Source organism: Spermophilus citellus (genome assembly GCF_964194105.1).
Source record: "Spermophilus citellus genome assembly, chromosome: 16".
NCBI classification, from domain to species: Eukaryota; Metazoa; Chordata; class Mammalia; order Rodentia; family Sciuridae; genus Spermophilus; species Spermophilus citellus.
The window spans coordinates 86,337,569-86,358,851 of NC_138196.1; the positions used below are offsets into that span (position 1 = coordinate 86,337,569).

At 56.5% G+C, this 21,283-nt stretch overlaps 1 protein-coding gene across 2 annotated transcripts; it reads right to left on the minus strand.

Annotated features, from left to right (window-relative positions):
* Positions 1 to 12,549: 12,549 nt before the first annotated feature.
* On the minus strand, positions 12,550 to 20,273 carry KBTBD11 (kelch repeat and BTB domain containing 11). 2 transcript variants are annotated; one of them, XM_081268989.1, is made up of 2 exons: positions 20,198 to 20,273; positions 12,550 to 15,554 (listed from the first exon to the last, which is right to left on the minus strand). In XM_081268989.1, the coding sequence occupies exon 2, from the start codon at positions 14,847 to 14,849 to the stop codon at positions 12,879 to 12,881; it is 1,971 nt and encodes a 656-aa protein (XP_081125115.1). In that variant the 5' UTR covers positions 14,850 to 15,554; positions 20,198 to 20,273; the 3' UTR covers positions 12,550 to 12,878. The 2 variants fall into 2 exon arrangements, with proteins under 2 accessions (XP_081125115.1, XP_081125116.1); XM_081268990.1 differs by lacking the exon at positions 20,198 to 20,273 and adding an exon at positions 18,857 to 19,635.
* Positions 20,274 to 21,283: the final 1,010 nt, after the last annotated feature.

Here is a 21,283-nt window from a genome sequence, read left to right on the forward strand (position 1 = left end):
TAAATCAAAACATATCCTAGGAAACCTGTCAGCAGGGCTTAGCTCTGCGCCCTTCAGGCACCATGTGTGCGGACTCTGGCACGGCCTCCCTTGTGGTCACTGTGTGCTACGTGCCCAGGCCTTGGCGGCACGAAGCCCAGAACCCGGCAGAGCAGGGGAGTTTCCCCCAAACAGCACAGTCCCTCTGGACTAGGAAGAGGATAAAGATGTTCTCAACAGACAGGAAACCAAAGAGGACATGCTGGCCTGGTGCGTGATGAGGCGGGGGTGGGGGCGGAAGGCGTAGATCATCTGCAGGCTGGGCAGACACACGTTTCTACATTTGGAGATGCAGGGCTGTCATCTGATCGGCGGTGCATTCTTTGCTGCTTCTGAAGCCTTGAGAGCTGCCCATCTGGCCAGGTCAAGGCTGAAGGGTAAAGACTCCCTCCTAAAATCCATGCCACTTGGCCAAAGACTCGTTTGGAGATGATGGTTGGTCCAGATCTGCACCTTAGCTGGGGCTGAATGCCTCGCCCGCTGTGCAAGCCAAGTAGGAGCGTCTTCACCAAGCGTGGAAGCCCGTTTCTGCCCTGCGGATTCTCCTGGGGGCTCCGCACACAGGGCTCCTGGGGACTTGGTCTCTACAGTGCCATTAATAACCACACCACGCAGGAGGCTGTGCTGGCCACAGGGCCTGAGCTGGTGGTCAAGGGCAGGGCTCTGTATCTGTCAGTCTGTCCTTGGAGTCCCATGCCCTTTCCAGAGCTCTTCCACCGCCCAGAGTCTTGTGATTTTAGACAGATGCTGCTGGTTTAAGCCCCAACAGGCTCTCAGTTCAGTGCTGAGTGATCATGCCCAGGGACAGAGCCTATCACACAGGAACAAGTGGCCAGCAGCAAGGTCCCAAAGAAGATCCAGGAAATGGGATCCAGGGCACAGACCAACATGCTAAGGAGAATTCCGTTCCGAAAGGGCCCAGAGGCTTAAAGATTCCACGTAGCACATCAGGCCAGTCCTTACAAGGAGAGTGGCTACAAAGGGGGGTGGACGGACTCTGGCAAGTGGGCATTCACGCAGCAGGCTCAGCCTGACCTGCATAGAGCCTGAGGCAAGCTGTGTGCCCTGGGTTCCAGAAGAGGGAGGGGTGGGCAAGGCCAAGAGAGGCGGCACCCAGACCGGCACGGGGCAGTGGAGCTCACCCTCAACACCCTGGCTGCACCCCAGGAGGGCGGAAGCTGGGGCCCAGAGGGGCCAGGGCCTGAGCCCCACAGGTCTGAACTAAGATTCCTACACCTGGATTTCCAGGCCTTTGTGAGTCGGCCTCCTGGAGGGCTGACCTGCCACCAAGGGAAGGGGACAACAAAGCCAGGTCAGGGTCCTGGAGAGGGCCCCCATGCAGTCCAGCACATGACTCAGATCAAACCCCGACTCAGGGAGTCTGACCCGGTCAGACAGCACACCACTGTGTGGCCCTGGACGAGGCCTGAGTGACTTTCTGACGGGGAGGAAGGCAGAGGTTGGACAGAGAGCTGAGCTCTCTCTCTGCCCCAGATGCCCACAGTTCCGCCATGATGGGAGGCTGCACGGCTTACCATCCAAACTGGGGCCACTCTGGAGTGAAAGGGGGAGCTGCCGAGAACTAGTGGACAGCAGGCACAGAGCAACGTCCCGAGTCACAGCACATGATCGACAGAGGCAAGCACTGAGCAGCCCAGGTCGCCGGGATTCTCCACTAGGGACCGGTGCCCACACTCAGGGACCAGTGTGTTGACATCCTCAGCCCAGGGGAGGGCACCAGGAGGTGGGCGCTGGGGGTGCTGAGGGCAGGGGGCAACCTCATGGTGGGATTGGCAGCCTCATAAAAAGGTCTCAGGGGCCACAGCCCACCCCCAACCTGAGAACCCCAGCTCCACCCTAGGATCCTGCCTTGGGCTGACAGGGCTCTGTCTCACCTCAACCCTGGACTGCCAGCCTCGCGTGGTGAGAGCGAGCCTCTGCTGCTCAGGGGCCTCTGTGTGCATTTTGTTCTATCCGCCCAAACAGGCGGGGGCCTTTGCACCTGGAGAACCGTAGATATTTAAAAGTCTGGACACATTTGAAAAAGGAAGCTCTTGAGAGGCCTCTCTCTCCCTCTCTCTGTGGTCGGCTTTTTCCCTAAGACCATTCTTCTTCCTCCCGTAAACACACAAAGTCCCTGTTTACGGAGCTTTTACTCATGTTTATGAAGCCATCATATACACTGAAAATAAATATTTTGTAAACAGAAATAAACAAAAAGAAAGATGGGCACGGTGGTGACAACGTGAAAACGTCCATCCTGGACAGATGCATGCTTCCCCGGGTGACAGTGCATTGACCTCACCAACAATAGGAGCGAGCGTGTCTGAAGGAGGAGCTCTGCCTGCAGGCCCAGCACACCAGTGACCTTCCTATACTTGGTCACATTAAAATCCTTCACTCTCATGCATTTTGCATTTTTTCCCATTGGCAATTTTGTGATGTGGGACACTGGTCATGTGGGAAATGGTAGTGTCCATCCTTCACTGGACAGTAGCATGAACTCGGGAAGTCACATTGTCAACACAGTCACCGACCCCTGGGTGTCACTGCACTCATTTCCACCCCTGCTGGTCCTGAGCCCTGTCTACACCTTGAGGAGCCCTGCCAACCTTGCCTCGGTGGATAGTCACTGTGTCCACGAGAGGGAGCTCCAAACCAAAACTCGAAAGCCTGGTTCTGAAGCCAGGGAAAAAAATTAAATAATGTGATTATCGAAAATACTTTGTGATTTTGAAAAAATGATCATGTGATGGTAACTCGGCTGTAGATAGTCACAACGATTGCCAACAATATGGCAATGTTGAAAAAATTCAGTTGAGCTGGGAAGGGGACAGGACAGGAAGTAGGAGAAGTGGGCAATGGGTACAGAACGGCAGGAGCCTGTCTGGGCCAAGACTGTCCCTCTCAGGTGGCAGCCCCACCATAGGATTGTTTGGTGTCAGGGCCCACAGGAAGGAAAAGAGGAAAGTCATAGGTGGGCCTGTAGGTAGGACTAGTATCCTCAGAGGAAGACACTGCGCTTCCTCCCAGCGGTCACACCCGGGAGGTGCCCTCTAAAAGCCAGACGGGCCAGGCACAGAACCTGCAGGCACCATGTCCCTGGGCTTGCAGCCTCCAGAGCTGTGGGACAAGCACTAGGGCCATGGTGCTTTGTCGTGACTCAAACCACCACTGTGCCAGGCAGGCCAGTGCTGGGCCGCTGTCTTGGGAGGAAATCCGATTGGCAGGCAGGAGGGAGAGAAGGAGCCTTTGTCTGCAGCTGCCTCCTGCAGCCTGTCCCTCCCCGCACCCAGCAGGACAATGGGCACTTCTCTGCCCTGTTTTTCTGCTTCTGCGTTTGGACAGAGGGTAATCTGTGACCAGCAAGATGCAGGAAAGAAAGCATCTTGTGTCGGAATGCAGCCCAGGAAACCATCGACGCTGTCCGTGAGACCTTAGAAGGGAAGGGGGCTGGGAGGCAGGAAAAGTGCAGCAGGAAACAGATGGGAATTTCCAAGGCAGATTTCTGCAGAAAACCTGGGGTGCTTTTATGCAGTTGGAGTCCTGGGCCAGCTGCCCCTGGGTGTCCAAATCCTTACCCCTGGTGCCACTGGGGGAACCTGGTCACACGGTTCACTGGGACCAGCCCAGGTTGCTGGGCTTGGGACAGGGCTCTCTGCACCGAGGGGTTTCCGAGAAGGCGCAGCTCTGCTGTTCGTGGTCTCCTTCATACTGCAGGGAGGTGAGGTGGAAGCCGGCCTCAGAAAGTCCTTGTGCATCGGCCCAACCACTCCCACTTGAACCCCAGAGCCAGTCAGTCTCTAAGTGTAAACACATCTAACTAGCCCCAGCTATGGGGAAGCAAGTCGGCTGGAAGGGGGACCCAGTGCTTGACCTCCTAGTTCCCAGGAGATCCTCCAACTGGAAGAGCATTTTTAATTCCACAGACCTGTACCAGGGCACTCACATGAATCCAGGGGGTCTGAAACCCAAGAGGAAACATGACTGTGCATTTGCCACCAGCAAGGCCCCTAAATGATGATAGGACGCTGGAAGACTGCTGGTGGGCACGAGCCATGTTCTTGTTATATTTTTGCTTATAATGCATAGGTAAGACCAGCTATGCCAGTCCTCTTCCACTCTTTAGAGGTTCCAAATTAAACCATGGAAGCAGAAGCAGACCGTGTAAGACTGTTGCAAAGGACAATGTCAAATTTGTAGGTCAAAGGACAGATTTAAATTTCAACCCCTTTGTCTCCAAGCCTCCCTCCAAATGAGCTGCTCAGTCTGCTCTGAAGTTCAGAAACTCACCTGCTCACCCAGGCCCTCGACCGGGGAGCGGGGGGGATGGTTGGGACCCCTTGACAAGGAGGCAGGGGCCCAGTGAGGGGACCTCGTGGAAGGGCTGGTGCCTGCCCTCAGGCAGGCTGCTCCTGGGCCTGGCAATCACACTGGCACTGGCTCTGCCGGAGGATGCACCCATTGCCAGTCAGTCACCACCCAGAAGCCATCTAGTCTTTCAATGTTTCCTCGGTGGCTTGTGCTTCACCCAGGTATAATTAGAACACTTGGCTCTAAGCTTGAAAACTGAGCTCACCTTGCAGCTTGGGGGGTTGTAGGACCTCCATCTTGGCTCTGTGCTCACCATGATTGCTGCACCTTCTGTGGCCCCTGGTGCTCACCGTGTCTGTGTGAACGGCATGGTCCACCCCTGCTGCTTCTCAGTCAAATCCACAATGCACGCCTTGTCCACTCTCCCTTAGATCTCGGGGATTCTGCTCATCCAAACCCGACTCCTCCTCCTGGTATCTGTTTGGTTCTGTTTTCTTAAGTCCATGTCAGTGTAAGGAGACATGCTGTATGGTAGGATTCCACGGCTCCGTGTGTTACGAGAACATGTTTAGAAAAGAGTTTCTTAAGAAAAATACACTATTTCCTTTTATAGGAAATCCTGACAATAAATTAAGAGTTAGACAGCTTACATATTACACAATTCTGTTAACAAACATTAAACATTTTCATTGTTCTTCTATTAAAGATTAATCCCCAAATAAGAAGCCTTCTGGGGAAGTTAATAGATTCGACATTCATTCAAGTTAAGGATTGCTATTCAGTAAAAGGTCCCCACCAAAAGTGCCCACTGGTAGGTGGGAGAATATATCTAAAAATATCCAGAATAAAGTGATCTCTCTAAAGTCTACCAGGAGCTCGACAAATCAACAAGAAACACTTAATGAAAAGATCAAAGAAGTTAAATCGGCAGGTCCCAGAGTGAGTGGTTTCTTGGCTTAGAGGAGGCAGGAAAAGGCACGTGAAGCTAATGACCTCCTGTCCAGGGGAAGGACAGGCTGACTAAAATAAGGCACGTAACGATGGGGGTGCAGTGTGCGAGGGGGGCTCCTGGATGCTGGCAGGTGGGCACACCCATGCCACGCAGGTGCTACAGGTGGGGGAGGGCACGGCCACCCAGACATGTGGAGGTGTTCCACGGTGGCTAAGTGGAAGTCCCAGAACCTCGCCCTGGTCCCGTACCTGACTTGAGAGGAAACTTAGAGTGTGGAGGGGACTGGCATAGCGGGTCTTACCTATGCAGTGTGAGCAAAATACAACAGAAACGTGGCTCGTGCCCAACAGTATTCCAGCTCATACCATCAAGAGACTGCCACTCTGTTGGCAGCTTGGAGGCATCTGGGGGATCTCCCCAGGGACAGATACCCGAGGACCACGCCTGCCAGGGGAGGAGGTGCCCTGTGAGTCTCACACAGGACCTGCTGGAAAAGGTGAAACTGTGGGCCCAGTGAGAGCCCGGTGGTCAGCAGGGTGGCGGAGGAGGAGAACAAGGCCACAGAGGCCTTTAGGGCAGAGAGGTACTCTTGGTGCTGCAGGGGACACGAGTCAGCATACATGTGCCCACACCCAGGGCATCTCCAGCACCACGTGCCCCCCCCCCCCCCCCCCGTTGGCTGTGGGCCTTGGGGGAGGGGGTCTCACAAGCCCACCAGCTCCAACAAACACTCGGCTCTAAGGGGTGCTGCTTTGGAGGCTGGGCTCAGCTGGGGGACAGGGGAATCTCTGCACCTTCCACTCATTTTTGGTGCTGTCTCCAAATCACTATTTTTAAGAACCTTTGGTTCGTGCCTCACAGCGAGCTGAGGAGCCTCTGCCGTCTCCTCCTTCTGCAGTTCCTCTTCAGAGCCTCGCCTGACTCTACCGGTTCTGTGGCCGCCTGCTGCAGGGACCTTCCCTCTGTCCTCCCTCTCCTTGGTGGGCTCCTCTCAAGTCAGCCCGCAGTGTCCCTAGGCCACCATGCCTGTTCTCAACTGTCTGCTCTGAGTGCAGAAGGATGGTGTCAATGTCACACGGGGGAGAGGGAGGGCGCAGCCAGCCCTGGGCCTCCGCTCTCACATCCCAGGACTCGCCATTCTGTTTCCTGGCAGGCTCCTGGCTGCATCTGTGCCACCCAGACAGACTTTCTCCCTGCCTCACGTTGCTGTCACCCATGTGCTATCCTGGCTCTGACACTCACCAGAAGCTTCCTAAGGGAGGTGTCCCATCTGGGAGCCACAGTTCCTTTCACAGTGGTAGACACCGTGACCTTGACCCCAGACTGTGGACTGGAGAGGTCAATGGTAACAGCAAAGCCACAGGAGTTGTCAGCCAGACATTGCCTTGAACATGAGTGTGCAGCCCAGAAAGGAGAACAGGAGGTGAGTGTGGCGTGCGGCTGCTCTGGACTTCCAGCCTTGCCACGTGCAAACACAGTGCTGGAGCAGGCGTGGCCTGTCGGCACCCCAGGACGCCTGCTGGCACTGAGCAAGCAGCTGAGCTTGAGCTCCTTTGAGCAAAGCAAGTCTCATCTGCCCACTGCGTCCCAGTGCCATGCAGAAGCGGGGTAGTGGCACTCACTGGATGTTGGCAGGACTGTCACTTCTGCTTCATTTCAAGACCTATGCCTCATACACTACCGGCCTTGCAGAGCTGCTTCAAGGGGTGCTGTGCCCTCTGCCATGCCACCCAGCATCAGGAACCGGGTATCTAGGACATAAGCAGCCAGGATTGTCCCTCTCACTCCAAGGGCCATGAGCCTGTGCCCTCCCTGAGAACTGGAGACCAAGCCTGTCCACAAGTCGATGGCTTGATCTCTGCCACTGCAGTGTGTGGAGACACTGTCACCGTGTGATAGCTCTAAGGTATTTGCCACACAATTGCGATTGGCACAGCCTCAGTGCCCACAGGCCGCATTAGCGCCTCGGTCAGCACAACACAACACACAGGGTGCACCTCTTTGCACAAATAGCTTTTATTTCATTTGTCTAAAGAGGTTTAAAATCCTTCTTCTCACTGAGCAAGACTATTAGAGTTACGTGAATGGTTCTCCTGGATCTCGTTCACCCGACTTCTGTTAGATGATTCATCACCTCAATCTGAAAAGCCTGTATGTTTTTTGTCATTACATCTAGTTTCAAAGGCTGCAAAGAAAACCACTCTGATTTATTATCCAAATCCTAAAACTTGGCAAGGAAAACACTGAGGCTCAGGGAAGTTCAAGTTGAATAATATTTTTGCAGAAGAAAATGCAGGAGAGAGACAGACAGCAGTTGGGGTACTGAGCACATCTCCGCCCTTCAGCAACGGTCCTGTCCCCTCTGAGTAAAGAAAGATCCACGAGGGAAACTGCCTGGACCGACTGCCACCAATCAGCAGTGGCTCTGGGGTCCTCCAGGGCCCACTGAGCAGCGAGGTCTGGTCTGCAAGTGCTCACTCCCGTTCACAGGGTGGAGACAGGGCTGGGGCTGAGGAGGGGCTGTGGGCCCCGACTGGGAGGGGAGCTGGGGGTGACAGGATGGCTGTCACTCAGACCAGGGTGCAGACTGGACCAGGAGACACTTACCTCATGGTGCAGGCACTGTGTGGCCGACCCCAGCGTGTGCATCAGCATCGACACGTCTCCAGACACCAGGCAGTGCTGTGCCTTGTCACGGAGCCCTCTCCTCCTGGGCATGGCCAGCCTGGTCCACACGTCCTGCTGAGCTGGGCTGGAGCCGCACCTCCCCTTCTGTGGGGATCTGTGGGTGGCGCAGGCTGGGGCCAAGGGCTCTGGGCCTAGCAAACGCAGAGCCTCGTTTTCAGGGACCCCAGACATAACCTCATGACCTACCATCCAGCTCTGGAATTAAGTACCAAGTGTGCGGTGACCTGAGAGCTCAGAGGGCTCTGGGCCACAGAGGTCACTTCCTGTCACACACAGGAAAAGCTGCTGCTCCCAAGGAGAGGCGAGGCTTCTGAAGGGCCACTCCTGGAACTGTTCCAAAATGTCGGGAGTCTGTCACGTTTTGGCCTGGCTGTGACTCGCTCGCCTTGCCCCTTCTCCCTGGGAAAATATTGGGACTGCCCCTTCCTCACATGCAGCTGTCCTGAGGACCTGCCTGCGAGCTGGGCCCACCTCAGGCACCTGAGGCTCTGCATCCCAGTGCGCTGGGGCCCACTGATGGGGCTTCGCAGCCCATCTGCAGAGGCCAGTGCTGCTCTTCCGCTGGGGGTGCACATGCAGCTGGTCTCCTCTGCTCCCCACTGAGCCCGTTTCTCAGTCTGTTCTGAAGAGCTGGGATGCACAGGGGCAGGGAGGCACCTTGGCTCCAGCCCCAGGCCCTCTGGGATTCCAGTGGGATGAGGGGGTGCTCCTGGGGGGAAGGGGACGCCACTGGGGAGATACGGCCACCTTCAGCATCAGCCGGTTCCTCCAGCCAGCGCAGGCCTGCCCAGGGCATGCCCCTCACACACCCCACCTCCGTACCCCGACACTCAGACACCAACCAAGGTGCTCCCTGCCTAAAACCCCCGAGCCAGGGACCAGGCAACCAGAGACACCCATGGCTCACCCACTGAAATTAGCCAATCCTGAGCTGACGGCTCTGCCCGGCTGTTTCTCACAGAAGCACAGGTAAGGGCCAGCCTGGCTTTGTCCTCTCCCCTGTTCTGACCACCTGGCGCTTCTCCCCTTGACCCTGCCTGGATGAAGTGACCCTCCATGAGATCCCCGCAGGTGATCAACTTCTTCCTCCCAAGCCTCAACTGATCTCCCCCTGTAACCGGCTGACCCCACCACACAACAGGCCGGGGACAGGTCCTCAGATCAGTGGGCCTCTCTGGAAGGAGAGGAAGGGGGTCAAAGGAGCAGGAAGCCGTGAGGACCTGTGAGGGGCAACTTGGCCTCGGGCACTCTGAGCTGGACAGCTTGCTTCACAGATGGGGGATGCCAGCCTGGTGTCCTGCTGCCGAGAGGGGGAGAAGCAAGCACACACAGACTTGTGGGGCACTGGCATTCCACACAGTTTATTTCACCTCTGCATAGATCGACACACACAAAGGGTTTTACAGCATTGATGCTCAAGCGCTGATAAGCGCATAATAGACACAGTAACAGCTGCTCTGAACTTGCCTCACACAGGTACAGCTAGCTGGTCATTAGTACAGGGCAGCATGTGAGTACTGGTTAGTGGGACTACGTAGGCTCTGCCAAGCACTGGGGTGTGCAACTCACAATACAACTGTGGGCTTTCACTCAAGCCCAATCCACGCACCAGCCACCCAGACCACCTGTCACACTGGCCCTGTGCAGGGCCCGCTGCTCCCCAGTCCGGTCGTCTTTGTAGACGTGAAGAAAGCACAAAGGTGGTGGCTGCTGGAAGGAACCCTGACACAGCTCCGACCTCTTGTTCCACTTGGAGCCCCTGACACTGCCTCCTCGCGGATAATGACACTGCAGAAGAAGGGGGTCAAAACAGTGACACTGAACCGCCAAGGAAAGCCCCCGTCAGCCAGGGAGGCATTGACTAAGCACAAACAAGCACCCTGCCCAGAGGTGACGGCAACTGTGCACCGACTGTCCCAACTTCAGCAGAGAGCCCAGAGCTGCGGACATCAACAGCAACAGCAATAGGAAGTTTCCTAAGAGACCCAGAGAGCACACAGCTGCAGCAGAATCACTGAAGGCCCAGAATTAACCAAGTGGAGCAGATGGCTCATTTCTTGCCTAAGTACTTGCAGCAAGACCAATACAGGTCAGAGATTTAACTGAGGGCAACTCAATCCCCACAGGGTTTTCTTAAGAGGAAAAGAAACAGGAGTCACCACAGCCTCGAAAATCAAATCACCATGACCCAGATCCAGAGAGCTGTCAAGAGTTAGAGTTGGGGTGCTCCCACCCAGAACACGAAACAGAAGGGAGACAGGGCTGCGCTGAGCACGTGCCCGCGACAGACCACCCAGAGTCAATGCTGCCAGCTACCCAGAGAACAGAGCCCTCGCGTGCACACTTCCTGAGAGCAGCACTGTCCTCCCAGCAGGAGAGGCCAGCGTGCGAAGGCTGACCTTAGGAGGACATGGGTGTCCTAAACCTAGAAACCTCTTCCCACGCCCCAGTGACCAGCAATTGTTCACCCCAACTACCTTCCTCAACTGCGTGGGACGCAGACTTAGACACCTGACGGAAGGCAACCGGACCCTCCTCAGGCCTCAGGCCTGGGGGCAAGTCTCAGCGATGTCCTCAAAGGGCGTGGCTTTGGGGTCTTTGATGGGTGCTAGCCTTGCTGCACACCGAAGGGCCCGGCCCCACAAAGGCAAGCAGCCTGGTGCTCTCCAGGTGTCAGGGCCTCCGGCCTTTGTTCTCATGTGATGGTCCAACATGGGTTGGCCAGGGTCCGTTTACTACTAAGGAAGTAGTCGTTCCCTCCACCTCGGGGACCTGCCACCAGTTCCCACAGGCACTCTGCCACTAAGCCAAACAAGAACAGCTCACTCCCCGGGGCACCGGGGGATGCCACTCGACACCCAGCACTCCTACCCTCTCTCTGGAGCGCCGTCACTCCGGAGGTCCAACTCAAGACTGGACGTCCCAGGAGTGACTTGTCAAGCAGAATCACAATGCTGGTTGTTTTATGAATTTGATATTTAAGGGATGAAAGTATTAGCCTGGACCCTTTTCATATTAAAACTTTTAGCATTAGTAATAACATTCTAGAGAGTATGTACTACCATATACAATGTACATTTCTTCAAAAAACACTACCTGTTCCTTTTTGCTGTTAAGTATTTCTCGAGTATACTCCTATAAAAGGCCAATAAAATCAGGCAATAGTAAGTCTCTCTTTCTTTCCCAAAATGATTGGCCAAGTTTCCAAGACATATTCTTGGTTCATGCACACTCAGAAGCCAGCATGCACACCACCAGAACACACTCCAACTGCCACTGTGAATCCCACTCCCCTCATGCATGAGTTTCATGCTGACCATTTCTAAACACACTTAACCAAGACTTTCACAACCAAAGACTCTAAAAAGCACCGCCTACGTCCCACTATCCCACCACTGGTTAATAAGGAAGTCATGTCAAGGTCTTCGTGGTTTCATCTAGGTATGTTCCAGAAAGTTGTGCACTTGTCCTATTACAGTAAGATGAATTGGATTTGCAATCCAAACCAGTTTGCCTGTTCATGAGCGTGAATTCTACCCTTGAACTACTAATGGACAGGAAGTCCTGGCCAGCATTTCTGAAAAGTAAACTGACCTAACAAATGAGGGGAAATCAACTGATTTCTTTTATATCTTTGTACGTTCTCAAAGTAGTGAGTTTCACTTCCATTCTATTCAGGTATTTTGGAATTCACAATGAGATAAACGTCACTTGCTGAACTACATTAAAAATACATGACATTTTCCCTTGTTATATTCCTTATGACATGTCACTCTGCCTTGTTTTCTTAGAATGATGTTGGTAAAAATTAATATCCCTCATCAGAATTACATGATACACATTTAAAACATTAGGTAATGGGTTTAAAATGTGCCTGTATCATTCATTTTTAGAACTGTCAAAAATGATTCTAACCCTCTTTTTTAGGAAGTGTCCCTCTTGGCTCCTTCTAGAAGGTGACAGGAATGAGAAGACTGGCTGTCACAGGGTCCTTTCAAAACAGACAAGTACCTTCTCAGTGAACTTTCCTGATTCCATGTGCTGCCAGGTGACATTTCATCACCAAAGATCAAAAATCAAGTCACAGTGAATCGTCACCATGCCACCAAGGACTCCAGGCCCCTCCACTCAATGGCCTCACTGCTCTGGCTTGTGGGGACCCCAGGGATGTGTCCATGATTGGCAGAGGAAACACTTGCAGTGCCCCAGGGCCTAGAAATCCCATTGGTAATTAAAGGTTAAGTCACTCTACAGCTGAGCCCACCACCACTGCAGCACATGGTGACACGAGCTTTTTAACTAAATCACAGAAAGCTTTACTTATCAGCTATGGCTTTAACCTCAGGCCCAAAACAAAACAGAAGGGTGACTTCTCTCTTCAGCTGCACTAAGAGCTGGCGCCGGCCTACTTTAGGACTCCCTCTGTGGCCTGGCCAGGAGGGAACCCTTTCCAGCACCTCTAATCGCCTCCTCTGTGCTCAGCTCCCCGAGAGAGCTGCACCTTATATTCACCCTCCTGCACCCCCAGGGCGGCAGCTGCACCTGAGGACCCATCTGTTGACCCCCCTCTCTTCCCCTAGGTATCCTGCATCTCATCTTAAAGCCATCTGCGCACGTCTTACATCTTATGCCATCCACCCACTAAGCAAAATGAAGCAAAAAAGAATCCAGAACTGAGAAGCGCTGAGAATGGCACCGGAAAAACGCCTCAGGGCCCCAAAGCCTCTATCCTCAAAGCGTATACCTGGTGCAGTGAGCAGCAACCCACCCCACCGCTCTCTTCCTCCTCTCCTCTGCCCCCTACCCACTGGGAACTGCAGCCCTTGGGGCCACCCCTTTGGTCCCACAGCTGCCCAAGGGAGATGCCCAGTGATCCCGGCCTGCCCTAGGCCGCGCCCTGCTCCCCCCGGTCCGGCTTCTCAGGCAGGTTGAGCACAAATGGGAAGAGTGTGCCCCGGATGTCCAGGGGGGCTCCCAGTGGCTCTGGCTCGAAGCTGCCGCCGGCGCCTGCGTCGCCGCCGGGCTCACCATCCTGCGAGGGCACGAAGCGCCAGGTGCCCGCTCGGCTCACGCAGTAGATTGTGCCGTCCAGGGCGGCGCAGCGGAAGGGCTGCAGGCCAGCTGGGGCGCCCGGAGGCCGCAGGTGCGGGGCGCACTGGCTCCACTGTTTGGCTAGACAGTGGTAGCGGAAGACGCTCACCCCGCCGCCGGGAACGGCCGCCGCCTGAGCTTCACCTCGAGCCCCGCATAGGTCGAAGCGGTAGATGAAGCCATTCAGGGCCACCATGTCGGCTGAGCGCTCGCGGCTGCTGCTGCACGGGCACTCCTGCCACTCGTCGCGTCGAGGGTCGTACTTGAGCAGGCGGTAGAAGAGGGAGCCCCCCGACACGTAGATCTCGCCATTGCAGGTGGTGGCCTCATGCGCCACGGCGAAGGCGCCCCGTGGCAGCGGGGCCACCGCGGTCCAGCGGTCGGCACGCGGGTCATAGCGCTCCACGCTGAGCAGGCACTCGCCGCCCACGGCGTACAGGTGGCCGTCCAGCGCCAGCAGCTGCAGCTGCGAGCGCGCCTGACGCAGCGGCCGCACGGTGCTCCAGCTGTTGGTGGCCGGGTTGTAGCAGAAGACCTGGTCGGACGGGCGCGCGCGACCGTCAGGGCCCGCGGGCGCCACGCCGCCGGCCACGAAGAGGTAGTTGTAGAGCACGCACAGGCCGCAGCCGCGCGCCGGCGCGCCCTCGGGTAGCCGCGTCAGCTCGCGCCACTCGCCGGCCGCCTCCTGGTAGCAGTAGACGGCCGCGTCGCCGCGCGCGTCCGCGTCCCCTGACGGGCTCTGCGGGCGGCTGCCCGAGCGCTCCCCGGCTGGCCCGAGCGCGGCGGCCAGCAGGCGGGCGCGGCCGGCGCGTAGACGGCGGCGCAGCAGCAAGTCGCGCTCGGCGCCCGACAGGCGCCCGAACACAGCGGGCTCGCGCAGCACTTCCAGGTAGTGGTCGCTCATGAAGCGGTAGACGGCGTCGCGCAGCTCCGAGAGCCGCTGCCGCTTGGCGGTGCTCAGCACTTCGTAGCAGTTCGCCAAGTTCAGCTGCGGCCCTACGGCGTCGGTGGCGCGCTGCGCGGCGCCAGGCAGCTGCAGGCGGCGCGCGCCAGCCACCACTTCAGCCACGTTGTCGGGCCGCACGCCCGCCATCCGGCCGCTGTAGGCGTCGGCCAGCAGCAGCTGCAGCGCCGCGAAGCTCACGCCCTGCACCCGCAGCACGTCCCGAGACGCGCGCGCGCGAAAGTAGTCGCTGCGCGCCGCCAGCACCGTCTTGTGCGCCCGCAGCCGCCGGCCGGACACCTCGATAACCAGGTCGGGCTCTCCGTGCGCGGTCCCGACCCCGGGGGGCACAGGCGCGGGTTCTCGGAGCTCTTCCTGGGACTCAGACTCCACCAGGGACAGAGACTCCGCAGGGCGCGCGCGCTCCTGGCGGGACGAGGGCTCTTCCGGGGACACGGGATCCTCGGGGCGCGCGCGCTCCTCCGGAGACACGGGCTCTTCCGGGGACACTAGCTCCTCCGGCGACGCGGCGCCCGCGCTGCTGACCTCCCACTGCGTCTCCACCACGCGCTGGCCGCTGCGGTGCGAGGGCGAGGAAGCCGCCGCGCCCTCCGCGGCGGCAGCGCGAGACTGCGGCGGAGAGTCGTCCCCGGAGCTGAAGCACAGGGACGCGCGGAGACTGCAGGGTGTCTGCGTGGGGGACGCCGCGCCCTCGCCGGTGGCTGGCGGCTGCAGGCTGCCCTCTCCCGGAGCCCCAGGCTCCGTCCCGCTGACGCCGCGGTCCCCTGGGTAAAGGACGCAGGGGGCCACAGAATTCTCCATGGCGGTCTGTGCTTTGCCGCTGCCCGCACGCTCAGTGGCCGCACATGCCTGGTCGTGGCCAGGCGTTGTTCAGGGGTCACTAGCTTCACACGCTTTTCTGGCACGCGATCAGATTTCACTATGTCCACAGTTTTCCCCCTGTGCACACTGCTCCCTTCCTGCCCTTCCCCTCTCCTCCCCTGCAAGGAGGGCGTGCCCAGCACTCGCTGAACTTTTGAACGGGGCGGGGGGGGGGGGGGGGGTCAGCGCTGGCCGGGGATTTGCTCAGGTGGAGAGGAACCGGCCAGCAGCGTGGCCGGGACTGTGATGCTTTAGTCCACGCACCGGACAGACCTGAGGCTGCAGCGCTGGCTGATGTGGCTTTGTCTGTGGGACTGGTCTGTCACGTGTGTCTGACCCCCAGTGTCCCCACAGGAGCACTGTATCACAAAGCTGCTGCCTCAGACAGAAGGGCCCCGACCTTAAGGACCTTGTTTTTAGTCCCACTGTAGGTACAGACCGGATCCTTCTTTTTGACTCCCACTTGTCGTTACACCCAAAGGTCAGCTGGAGGGTGCGGTCTATGTCCTGGCCTCAAGGCTCTGTCAAGTCCACATCCGCACCTGCCAGGTGGGTGTCAGGAAAGGTTACTGTGCACGTGGGAGACCTTGCTTTCAGCTTCCCTTGTCTGTCATCCGGTGCTTCCAGACCATTCACACTCTGTTCCTGTTGACGGGAGAAAAAGGAGATTTGAATTTGCATCGTGGGGTGAGCCTGTTCTGTCACTGGGCTCTACCGCAGTCCCTCCCCAGGTTTCTGATTACAGCTTTGGTTGTGGTGCTCCGGACATGTGACTTCTCACTGCTGGAACTTGGTGAATGGGATGTGCAGAATATTATCTAGGAATGAAGAAGAGGCATCATGTTGGGGAACCAGCTCAAGAACGGCATTACCAGACCTGGTCTTAGGTCTAATGGGTCCAGCTGAATGAAGCTGTTGGTTCCATAGGTCAAAAGCAGCCCCGTGTGAACCATCCCACCTTTTCATCCTGACTGAATGTATGCAGAGTCATGGAGTCTTTCACTGAGAGAGCACGGCCGGGCTGTCATTTTATCAGTGTCGACAGCCTCTCTCATTCCTTTTCAGTCACCTATTCCGACTCAGTGACAACAAATACTTGTTGAAAGTGTTAGGGAACCTTTCTGAGGTCGGCCACACTGAGGACCCCAGGGAGTCCAGTGCCTACATCTGCTTGCACTCATCACTCTTTTTGTTTTCTCATTTTTTTTAGTTGTAGAGGGACACAATACCTTTATTTATGTATTCAGTGTTGAGGATCCACCCTGTGCCTCACACATGCCAGGCAAGTGCTCTACCACTGAGCCCCAGCCCCAGCCTGACCTGGTCATTCTTGGAATCTCATCTCTGAAAACCCTCAGAGGAGCCATGGCACAGACGGCTAACGGAAGCAAAGACCAGCATGGGAGGGCCCATGTGCCCTGCAGAGGGGTGTAGGATAGTGTCACACAGTGTCTCCCCCAAACTGGAAGAGCCTTGGGGAGTCTCCCACCTGCCCGGAGGCGGCTTGACCTAGGGGAGAGGCAAGTGGGACGGTAGCTTCCTCAAGGATGTGCACAAGGAAAGCGTACACAGCGAGCCTGGCATCTCTCCATGATACAGAATGCTTACTGACCTCTCAAATGGGAGAGCAATTAGAAGTCACCTTCCCTCAGCAGGTCCTGATGTTTGCTTATCACACAGAAGGCCACTGCCAGTCCCCGTAAACCCTGGGGGAAGGGTGCACACCTGCAGGCCCGCTCCTCCTGCTAGTTGTCCCTGGAACGGCCTTCTCCTTATTCTCAGAAATGGAAGGTCTTCCCGCTGGGAATTCATGCCGTCCCCCTCCCTCTGCCAGATAGCTTTCCCAATCACCTTCTGGCACGCTGCACACACTGTTGTGGAATTCCTGGGAAATACAGTGTTGGGGAAGTCCAGGAGTAACCTCAAGCCCTGTCCCGCTGTGTGGTCACAGGGGATGCTGAGGGACAGGCTGCTGTGTTGGTTGGGCCATGACTCAGCCCAGCCCAGCCCAGCCTCCCACCCACCATCCAGCAGTGCTCTGTCCAGGGGGTGAAGAGATCGCTGGCCACAGCAATAAGCATGAGGTCAAGCTGCAGACCGTGAAGATCAGGAGCATGTGAGGCCCCCAACGGCTCCAGGGGGACTCCAGCTGAGTCATCCAAGGTGACACAGGTCAAAATGAGGACACAATTGCCTGCCCCGCTCAGAAGTGGATGTGAACATCAGTGTCTGACACAGAATCCGAGCTGGCTGTACTCACTGGCTTTTTAAACACTGCTTCTGCAAATACAGAAGACCACAGACTTTGGAAAATGAATGTCATTTTTTTCTAGGAATGGAAGTGGCTCTTACTCCCACTCACCCAGAAAGGCAGAGCTCAGGTGTCTGGAAGGCAGGACTGCTGGGCTTGCCACAGCTGCTTGCATGTCCTCCAACCCAGTGTCACTAAATGGCCTCCTGAACTGTGCTCACTCCACTGGACCTCCCCTGTCCCACAGCAGGGCTGGCAGTGTGAGCTGGCCCAGGCAAGGGTGGGCAGTCCCACTGTGGCCCACAGAGGCATGGCACAGCCACCCAGCCGATGGGGCCCGCCTCCACCCTCCATGAAGCTGGTGCTGGACACACCACTGTAGACACCTTGAGGCCTGTGCTGATTGTCCTGAGGGCTGAGATGCTGGCCTCTGCTGCCCCTGTACCAGGGCCAGAGCTGCACTACCGAAAGCCGCTTCCCCAGCGTGGGGGGCACCTGACTGACGTGGTCTCCCAGAGCCTTGCAAAGAGCCAGCGGCATCCGGCATCCTGCCCCACACGAAGGGACGAAGAAGGCAGAGGCTGTTAAACAATCCTTCTTTTTTGGGGGGTGACCCAATGCTGGGATTTTCCCTTGAGGTAGATGGGCAGAGTCAGCTCACTTACCAGCCCTGGGAGGAGGTGATGAGCTCCACAGGCTTCTCCCAGGGAAGGTGGCCTGAGCTGTCTGACCTGCACACTGCTCTTCCTGCTTGGCCACGCACAGGAAGCCGGCTAGTCCTGCAATTCTAAGCTGTGCTTCATCCTTGAAATTCACCATGTTTCTTATTTAACTTAAGGGGCAATGTAAGATTTCAAGCCTTTTACAACAGAGATGTTTAAAAAAAAAAAAAAAGTCCTCTGAGACCTCAGCAGCAACCCTGCTAAGACCCTTAGCATCAAATCTCTCTGGACTAGAGGCTGGGACCCTCCTCCCCCAACACACACACACACACACAGGCTGGCTCTGAATCAGTCCCTCCGGGAGGCTTCTGTGCACAGGACAGGAACCCCAGCTGCTCCTGTGGAGGGTGGAACTGCAGGAAAGTCCCTGAGCACCACTCCTAGAATGTGTCACAATCCTGGGGCCAGACTCTCACACGGGCTCTGGCTGAGAGGGCTTCCAGGGATGGGGATGAGGAACAAAAGTTTCCTTCTGCATTGGAAGTAGGAGGTCGTACGAGTCTCAACTAGACATGATTTACACAGCATTCTCCCCTGGAGAACATGACTTTCTCTGGACCTTGTACATGCCTGAACAAAAATATTTTGAAGTTTCTTCACTATTCATAGGAATTAAAAATACAAAATTACTTCCCTATGTGCACATTTAATGTGGATGTTAGCTTATTCAAAATTAAATATAAAATTTCATTATGCCAGTTGCTATGAAGAAGCTTCCTCTCAGTCACAGGGAATTAATTCTTTGGTTATAAGGGACATAGGAAGCTCATGTGAACTTCTGTGGCCTGGGCTGCTGACATCTTCCACACCGTGCCCGCCTCTGCCACCCCAGGCTCCTGAGGAATACCACCTTGCCACGCCCACCGTAGGCCTTCCCCAACACCAGAATTTACCCAGTTAAAAGCCAGCAAATTGAAAGGTTAATTAAGAGAGAAAATACAAGAAGTAAAGAAAACCTGGTCTCAGAGACTCACCAGGGACTCGGGATCTCAGTACAGAATGTACCGATTTGCCTGCAGCTGTTCATGCAATTATCGTTCTTCAGGGTCATGGCCTCCTTAGGCCAAATTAAATGGGGGCAGAGTCTCTGGCACACCTGACCACGGTGGGAGGGGGCCTGCCCAGCAGTGCTGAGGGAGACCCAAGTGAGTCCTCACTCCCGCCCAGTTCCCACCTGCTCAGGCCACAGCACAGTTTGGGAGGACCTTGAAACGTGCACTGGCTGCACATTCCAGAGCTGCCGGGGAGCACTCCCCACGGAGCCTGTTTTCACTGAGGAGTGCACACCACTTGCTCTAAAAGTAAGGCAGCCTGCTGACTCTGAGGACCTGAGACCTGACCCACTGCCCTGAGGGTCTGTGGGACATCCAACAGCCCAGCAGCGAGGATCCACCCAGGAAAGAAAACCCAGCCCCACCCTGGGCAGGTTTCTCTGTGCAGCACAGAAATGGCACCACCACAGGTCAGCAGTAAGTCCCTGACGTCAGGTGGCAGGGGTTGGGTCTCTTCCACCAGAGTGGACTGACATCCTGTAAGTTGTTTTTATGAAGGACACTTTAAGACTGCACGGACAGTGATCTTCCTGACCGTGCATGGGCACTAATAAGTAACCGATGCTCCCCTTGCCCGGCACAGGCCTCCTGAGTGGCACAGAGCCACGTCCTAACCCTCCCAACACGCTACCCGGCAGCGGCTTGCCAGCCCCCATGCAGAGGGGAATGGCTCAGGTGATGCCTGCTGCAGCAGTGCCTGAGCCCTGTGGCACGCCTCCAGTGTGTCTCCGAAGGGTTTCTGGGGTGACGGGGTCAAGTCTGGCGGGACTTCACTGGGAGGAGTACATTATTGAGAACTCCCTGGAGAAACGCTTCAGTGTGGACGGTGCTCTTAAAGCCCCCCTGCTCAGGCTGGAAGGTGAGGTCCGGGGCACCTGCTCCTCTCACTTGCCAGTCTCGCCTGCTGCAGGCGCTCAGGGCGGGGACCACGTGGTGGCAGGCTGTGCATGGGGCGTCGGTGTTGGCAGTGAGAGCCTTCTGCCTGGTGACTCCTGCAGCCAGGAGAAGGTGGTTCTCTGAGCCCACGCTCCTCCCTGCAGCCTACCAGTGCTGACGGGGTCGCCCTTCACCTGAGAGGGAGATCACACAGGGAGGGCTGCCGTAAGGCTCATCCCTAGCAGAGTGGGATCTGAGAGGCATCGAGGAGGGGAGGGGAGAGGGAAGAGCAGGGAGAGGAAACCCAGCTCAGGCGGCAGCCAGACAGGCATGAAGAGGGTTCTGAGGCACCGCGTGCGCAGAGACGGCTTCTGAAATACATCTCACCAAAAGTGGTTCCAAGGTGGGAGTCTCTGGATGCGGGGTCAAGGCAGGTGCCATCATCTGCGTCACTGAGTTTTGGTGTCTTCTCAAGCAAATGCACACTGCTGCCATGTTCAAAAATGTATATTTTCAGGCACAGACCGTCTTTAAAATGAGGGATGCTGGCCAATGAGACTGCTATGTTGTGTGCACGTCTGAACACGTCAGAACAGATCCCATCATGCCTACAACCACACTGCACCCATAAAAGATGGGGGAGTCGAAATGCATGACGGACTGAAAACCTGGCGATAGGGATGAGGACTGGACAGGGGCTCTTTCTCTTGCTTCTGTTCTCACACGAACCTGTGAGTCCTAGGTCCTGCTCCTGAGGCACACGCCATCACCAGCCTGAGAACCGTCATGGCTCCCACCTCTGGCTGCCAAGTGTGTCCCTCCCCCGGGGAGTCCTACCTTCATCTCACCTGTCCTGTGTGCACCTGTGGGCGGCACTGGCGACAGGTCAGTGACGCTCCTTTTCAACTGGGCAGTCGCCGTTCTCTCTAGGGCAGGGGTCACTTCCCCTGCAGGTGCTGAGGTGGTCTTCCCCAGGTCCTCCTTCAGTGCAAGCCGAGGGCTCACCTGGTGTGGAGAACAGACCAAGAACTCAGGTGTCTGGAAAAACACGCTGCTCCCAGCATCTCTGAGAACACAGGCATTAAAGTGAGACGCTCCTCAACTAAAGCACCCACCGTGCGTGTCCCTCGTCTGGAACATCTGGCCTCCTCGAGGTGTGATGAGGACCGAGTCAGCCCACAGCCACAGAGCTCCAGAAGTCTCTGTGTGTCTAGTGTCCCCTGGGCACCGCAAGCCCAGGTCCCAAGGTCCCTCAGCCTACAGCTGAGACCTGAGGCAATCACCACGACCAGTGGTCACCTCGACTCCAATGTGGAAACGGAAGCTCCCAGTTCTGCTCCCTGAGGGAAAAGCCCCATCCTAGTAAATACCCAGGGGCCCAGCCAGTCCCAGTAGCCTGTGCACAGACACGGTAGTGGACACGCACTCCTCCGGGCCAGAGCCAGCGGCCGGACTCCCAGGAAAGCCCATCAC

Bases quoted from the DNA above. Each gene is read 5' to 3' on its own strand.
- KBTBD11 (XM_081268989.1), bottom strand. From the start codon at position 14,849: ATGGAGAATTCTGTGGCCCCCTGCGTCCTTTACCCAGGGGACCGCGGC.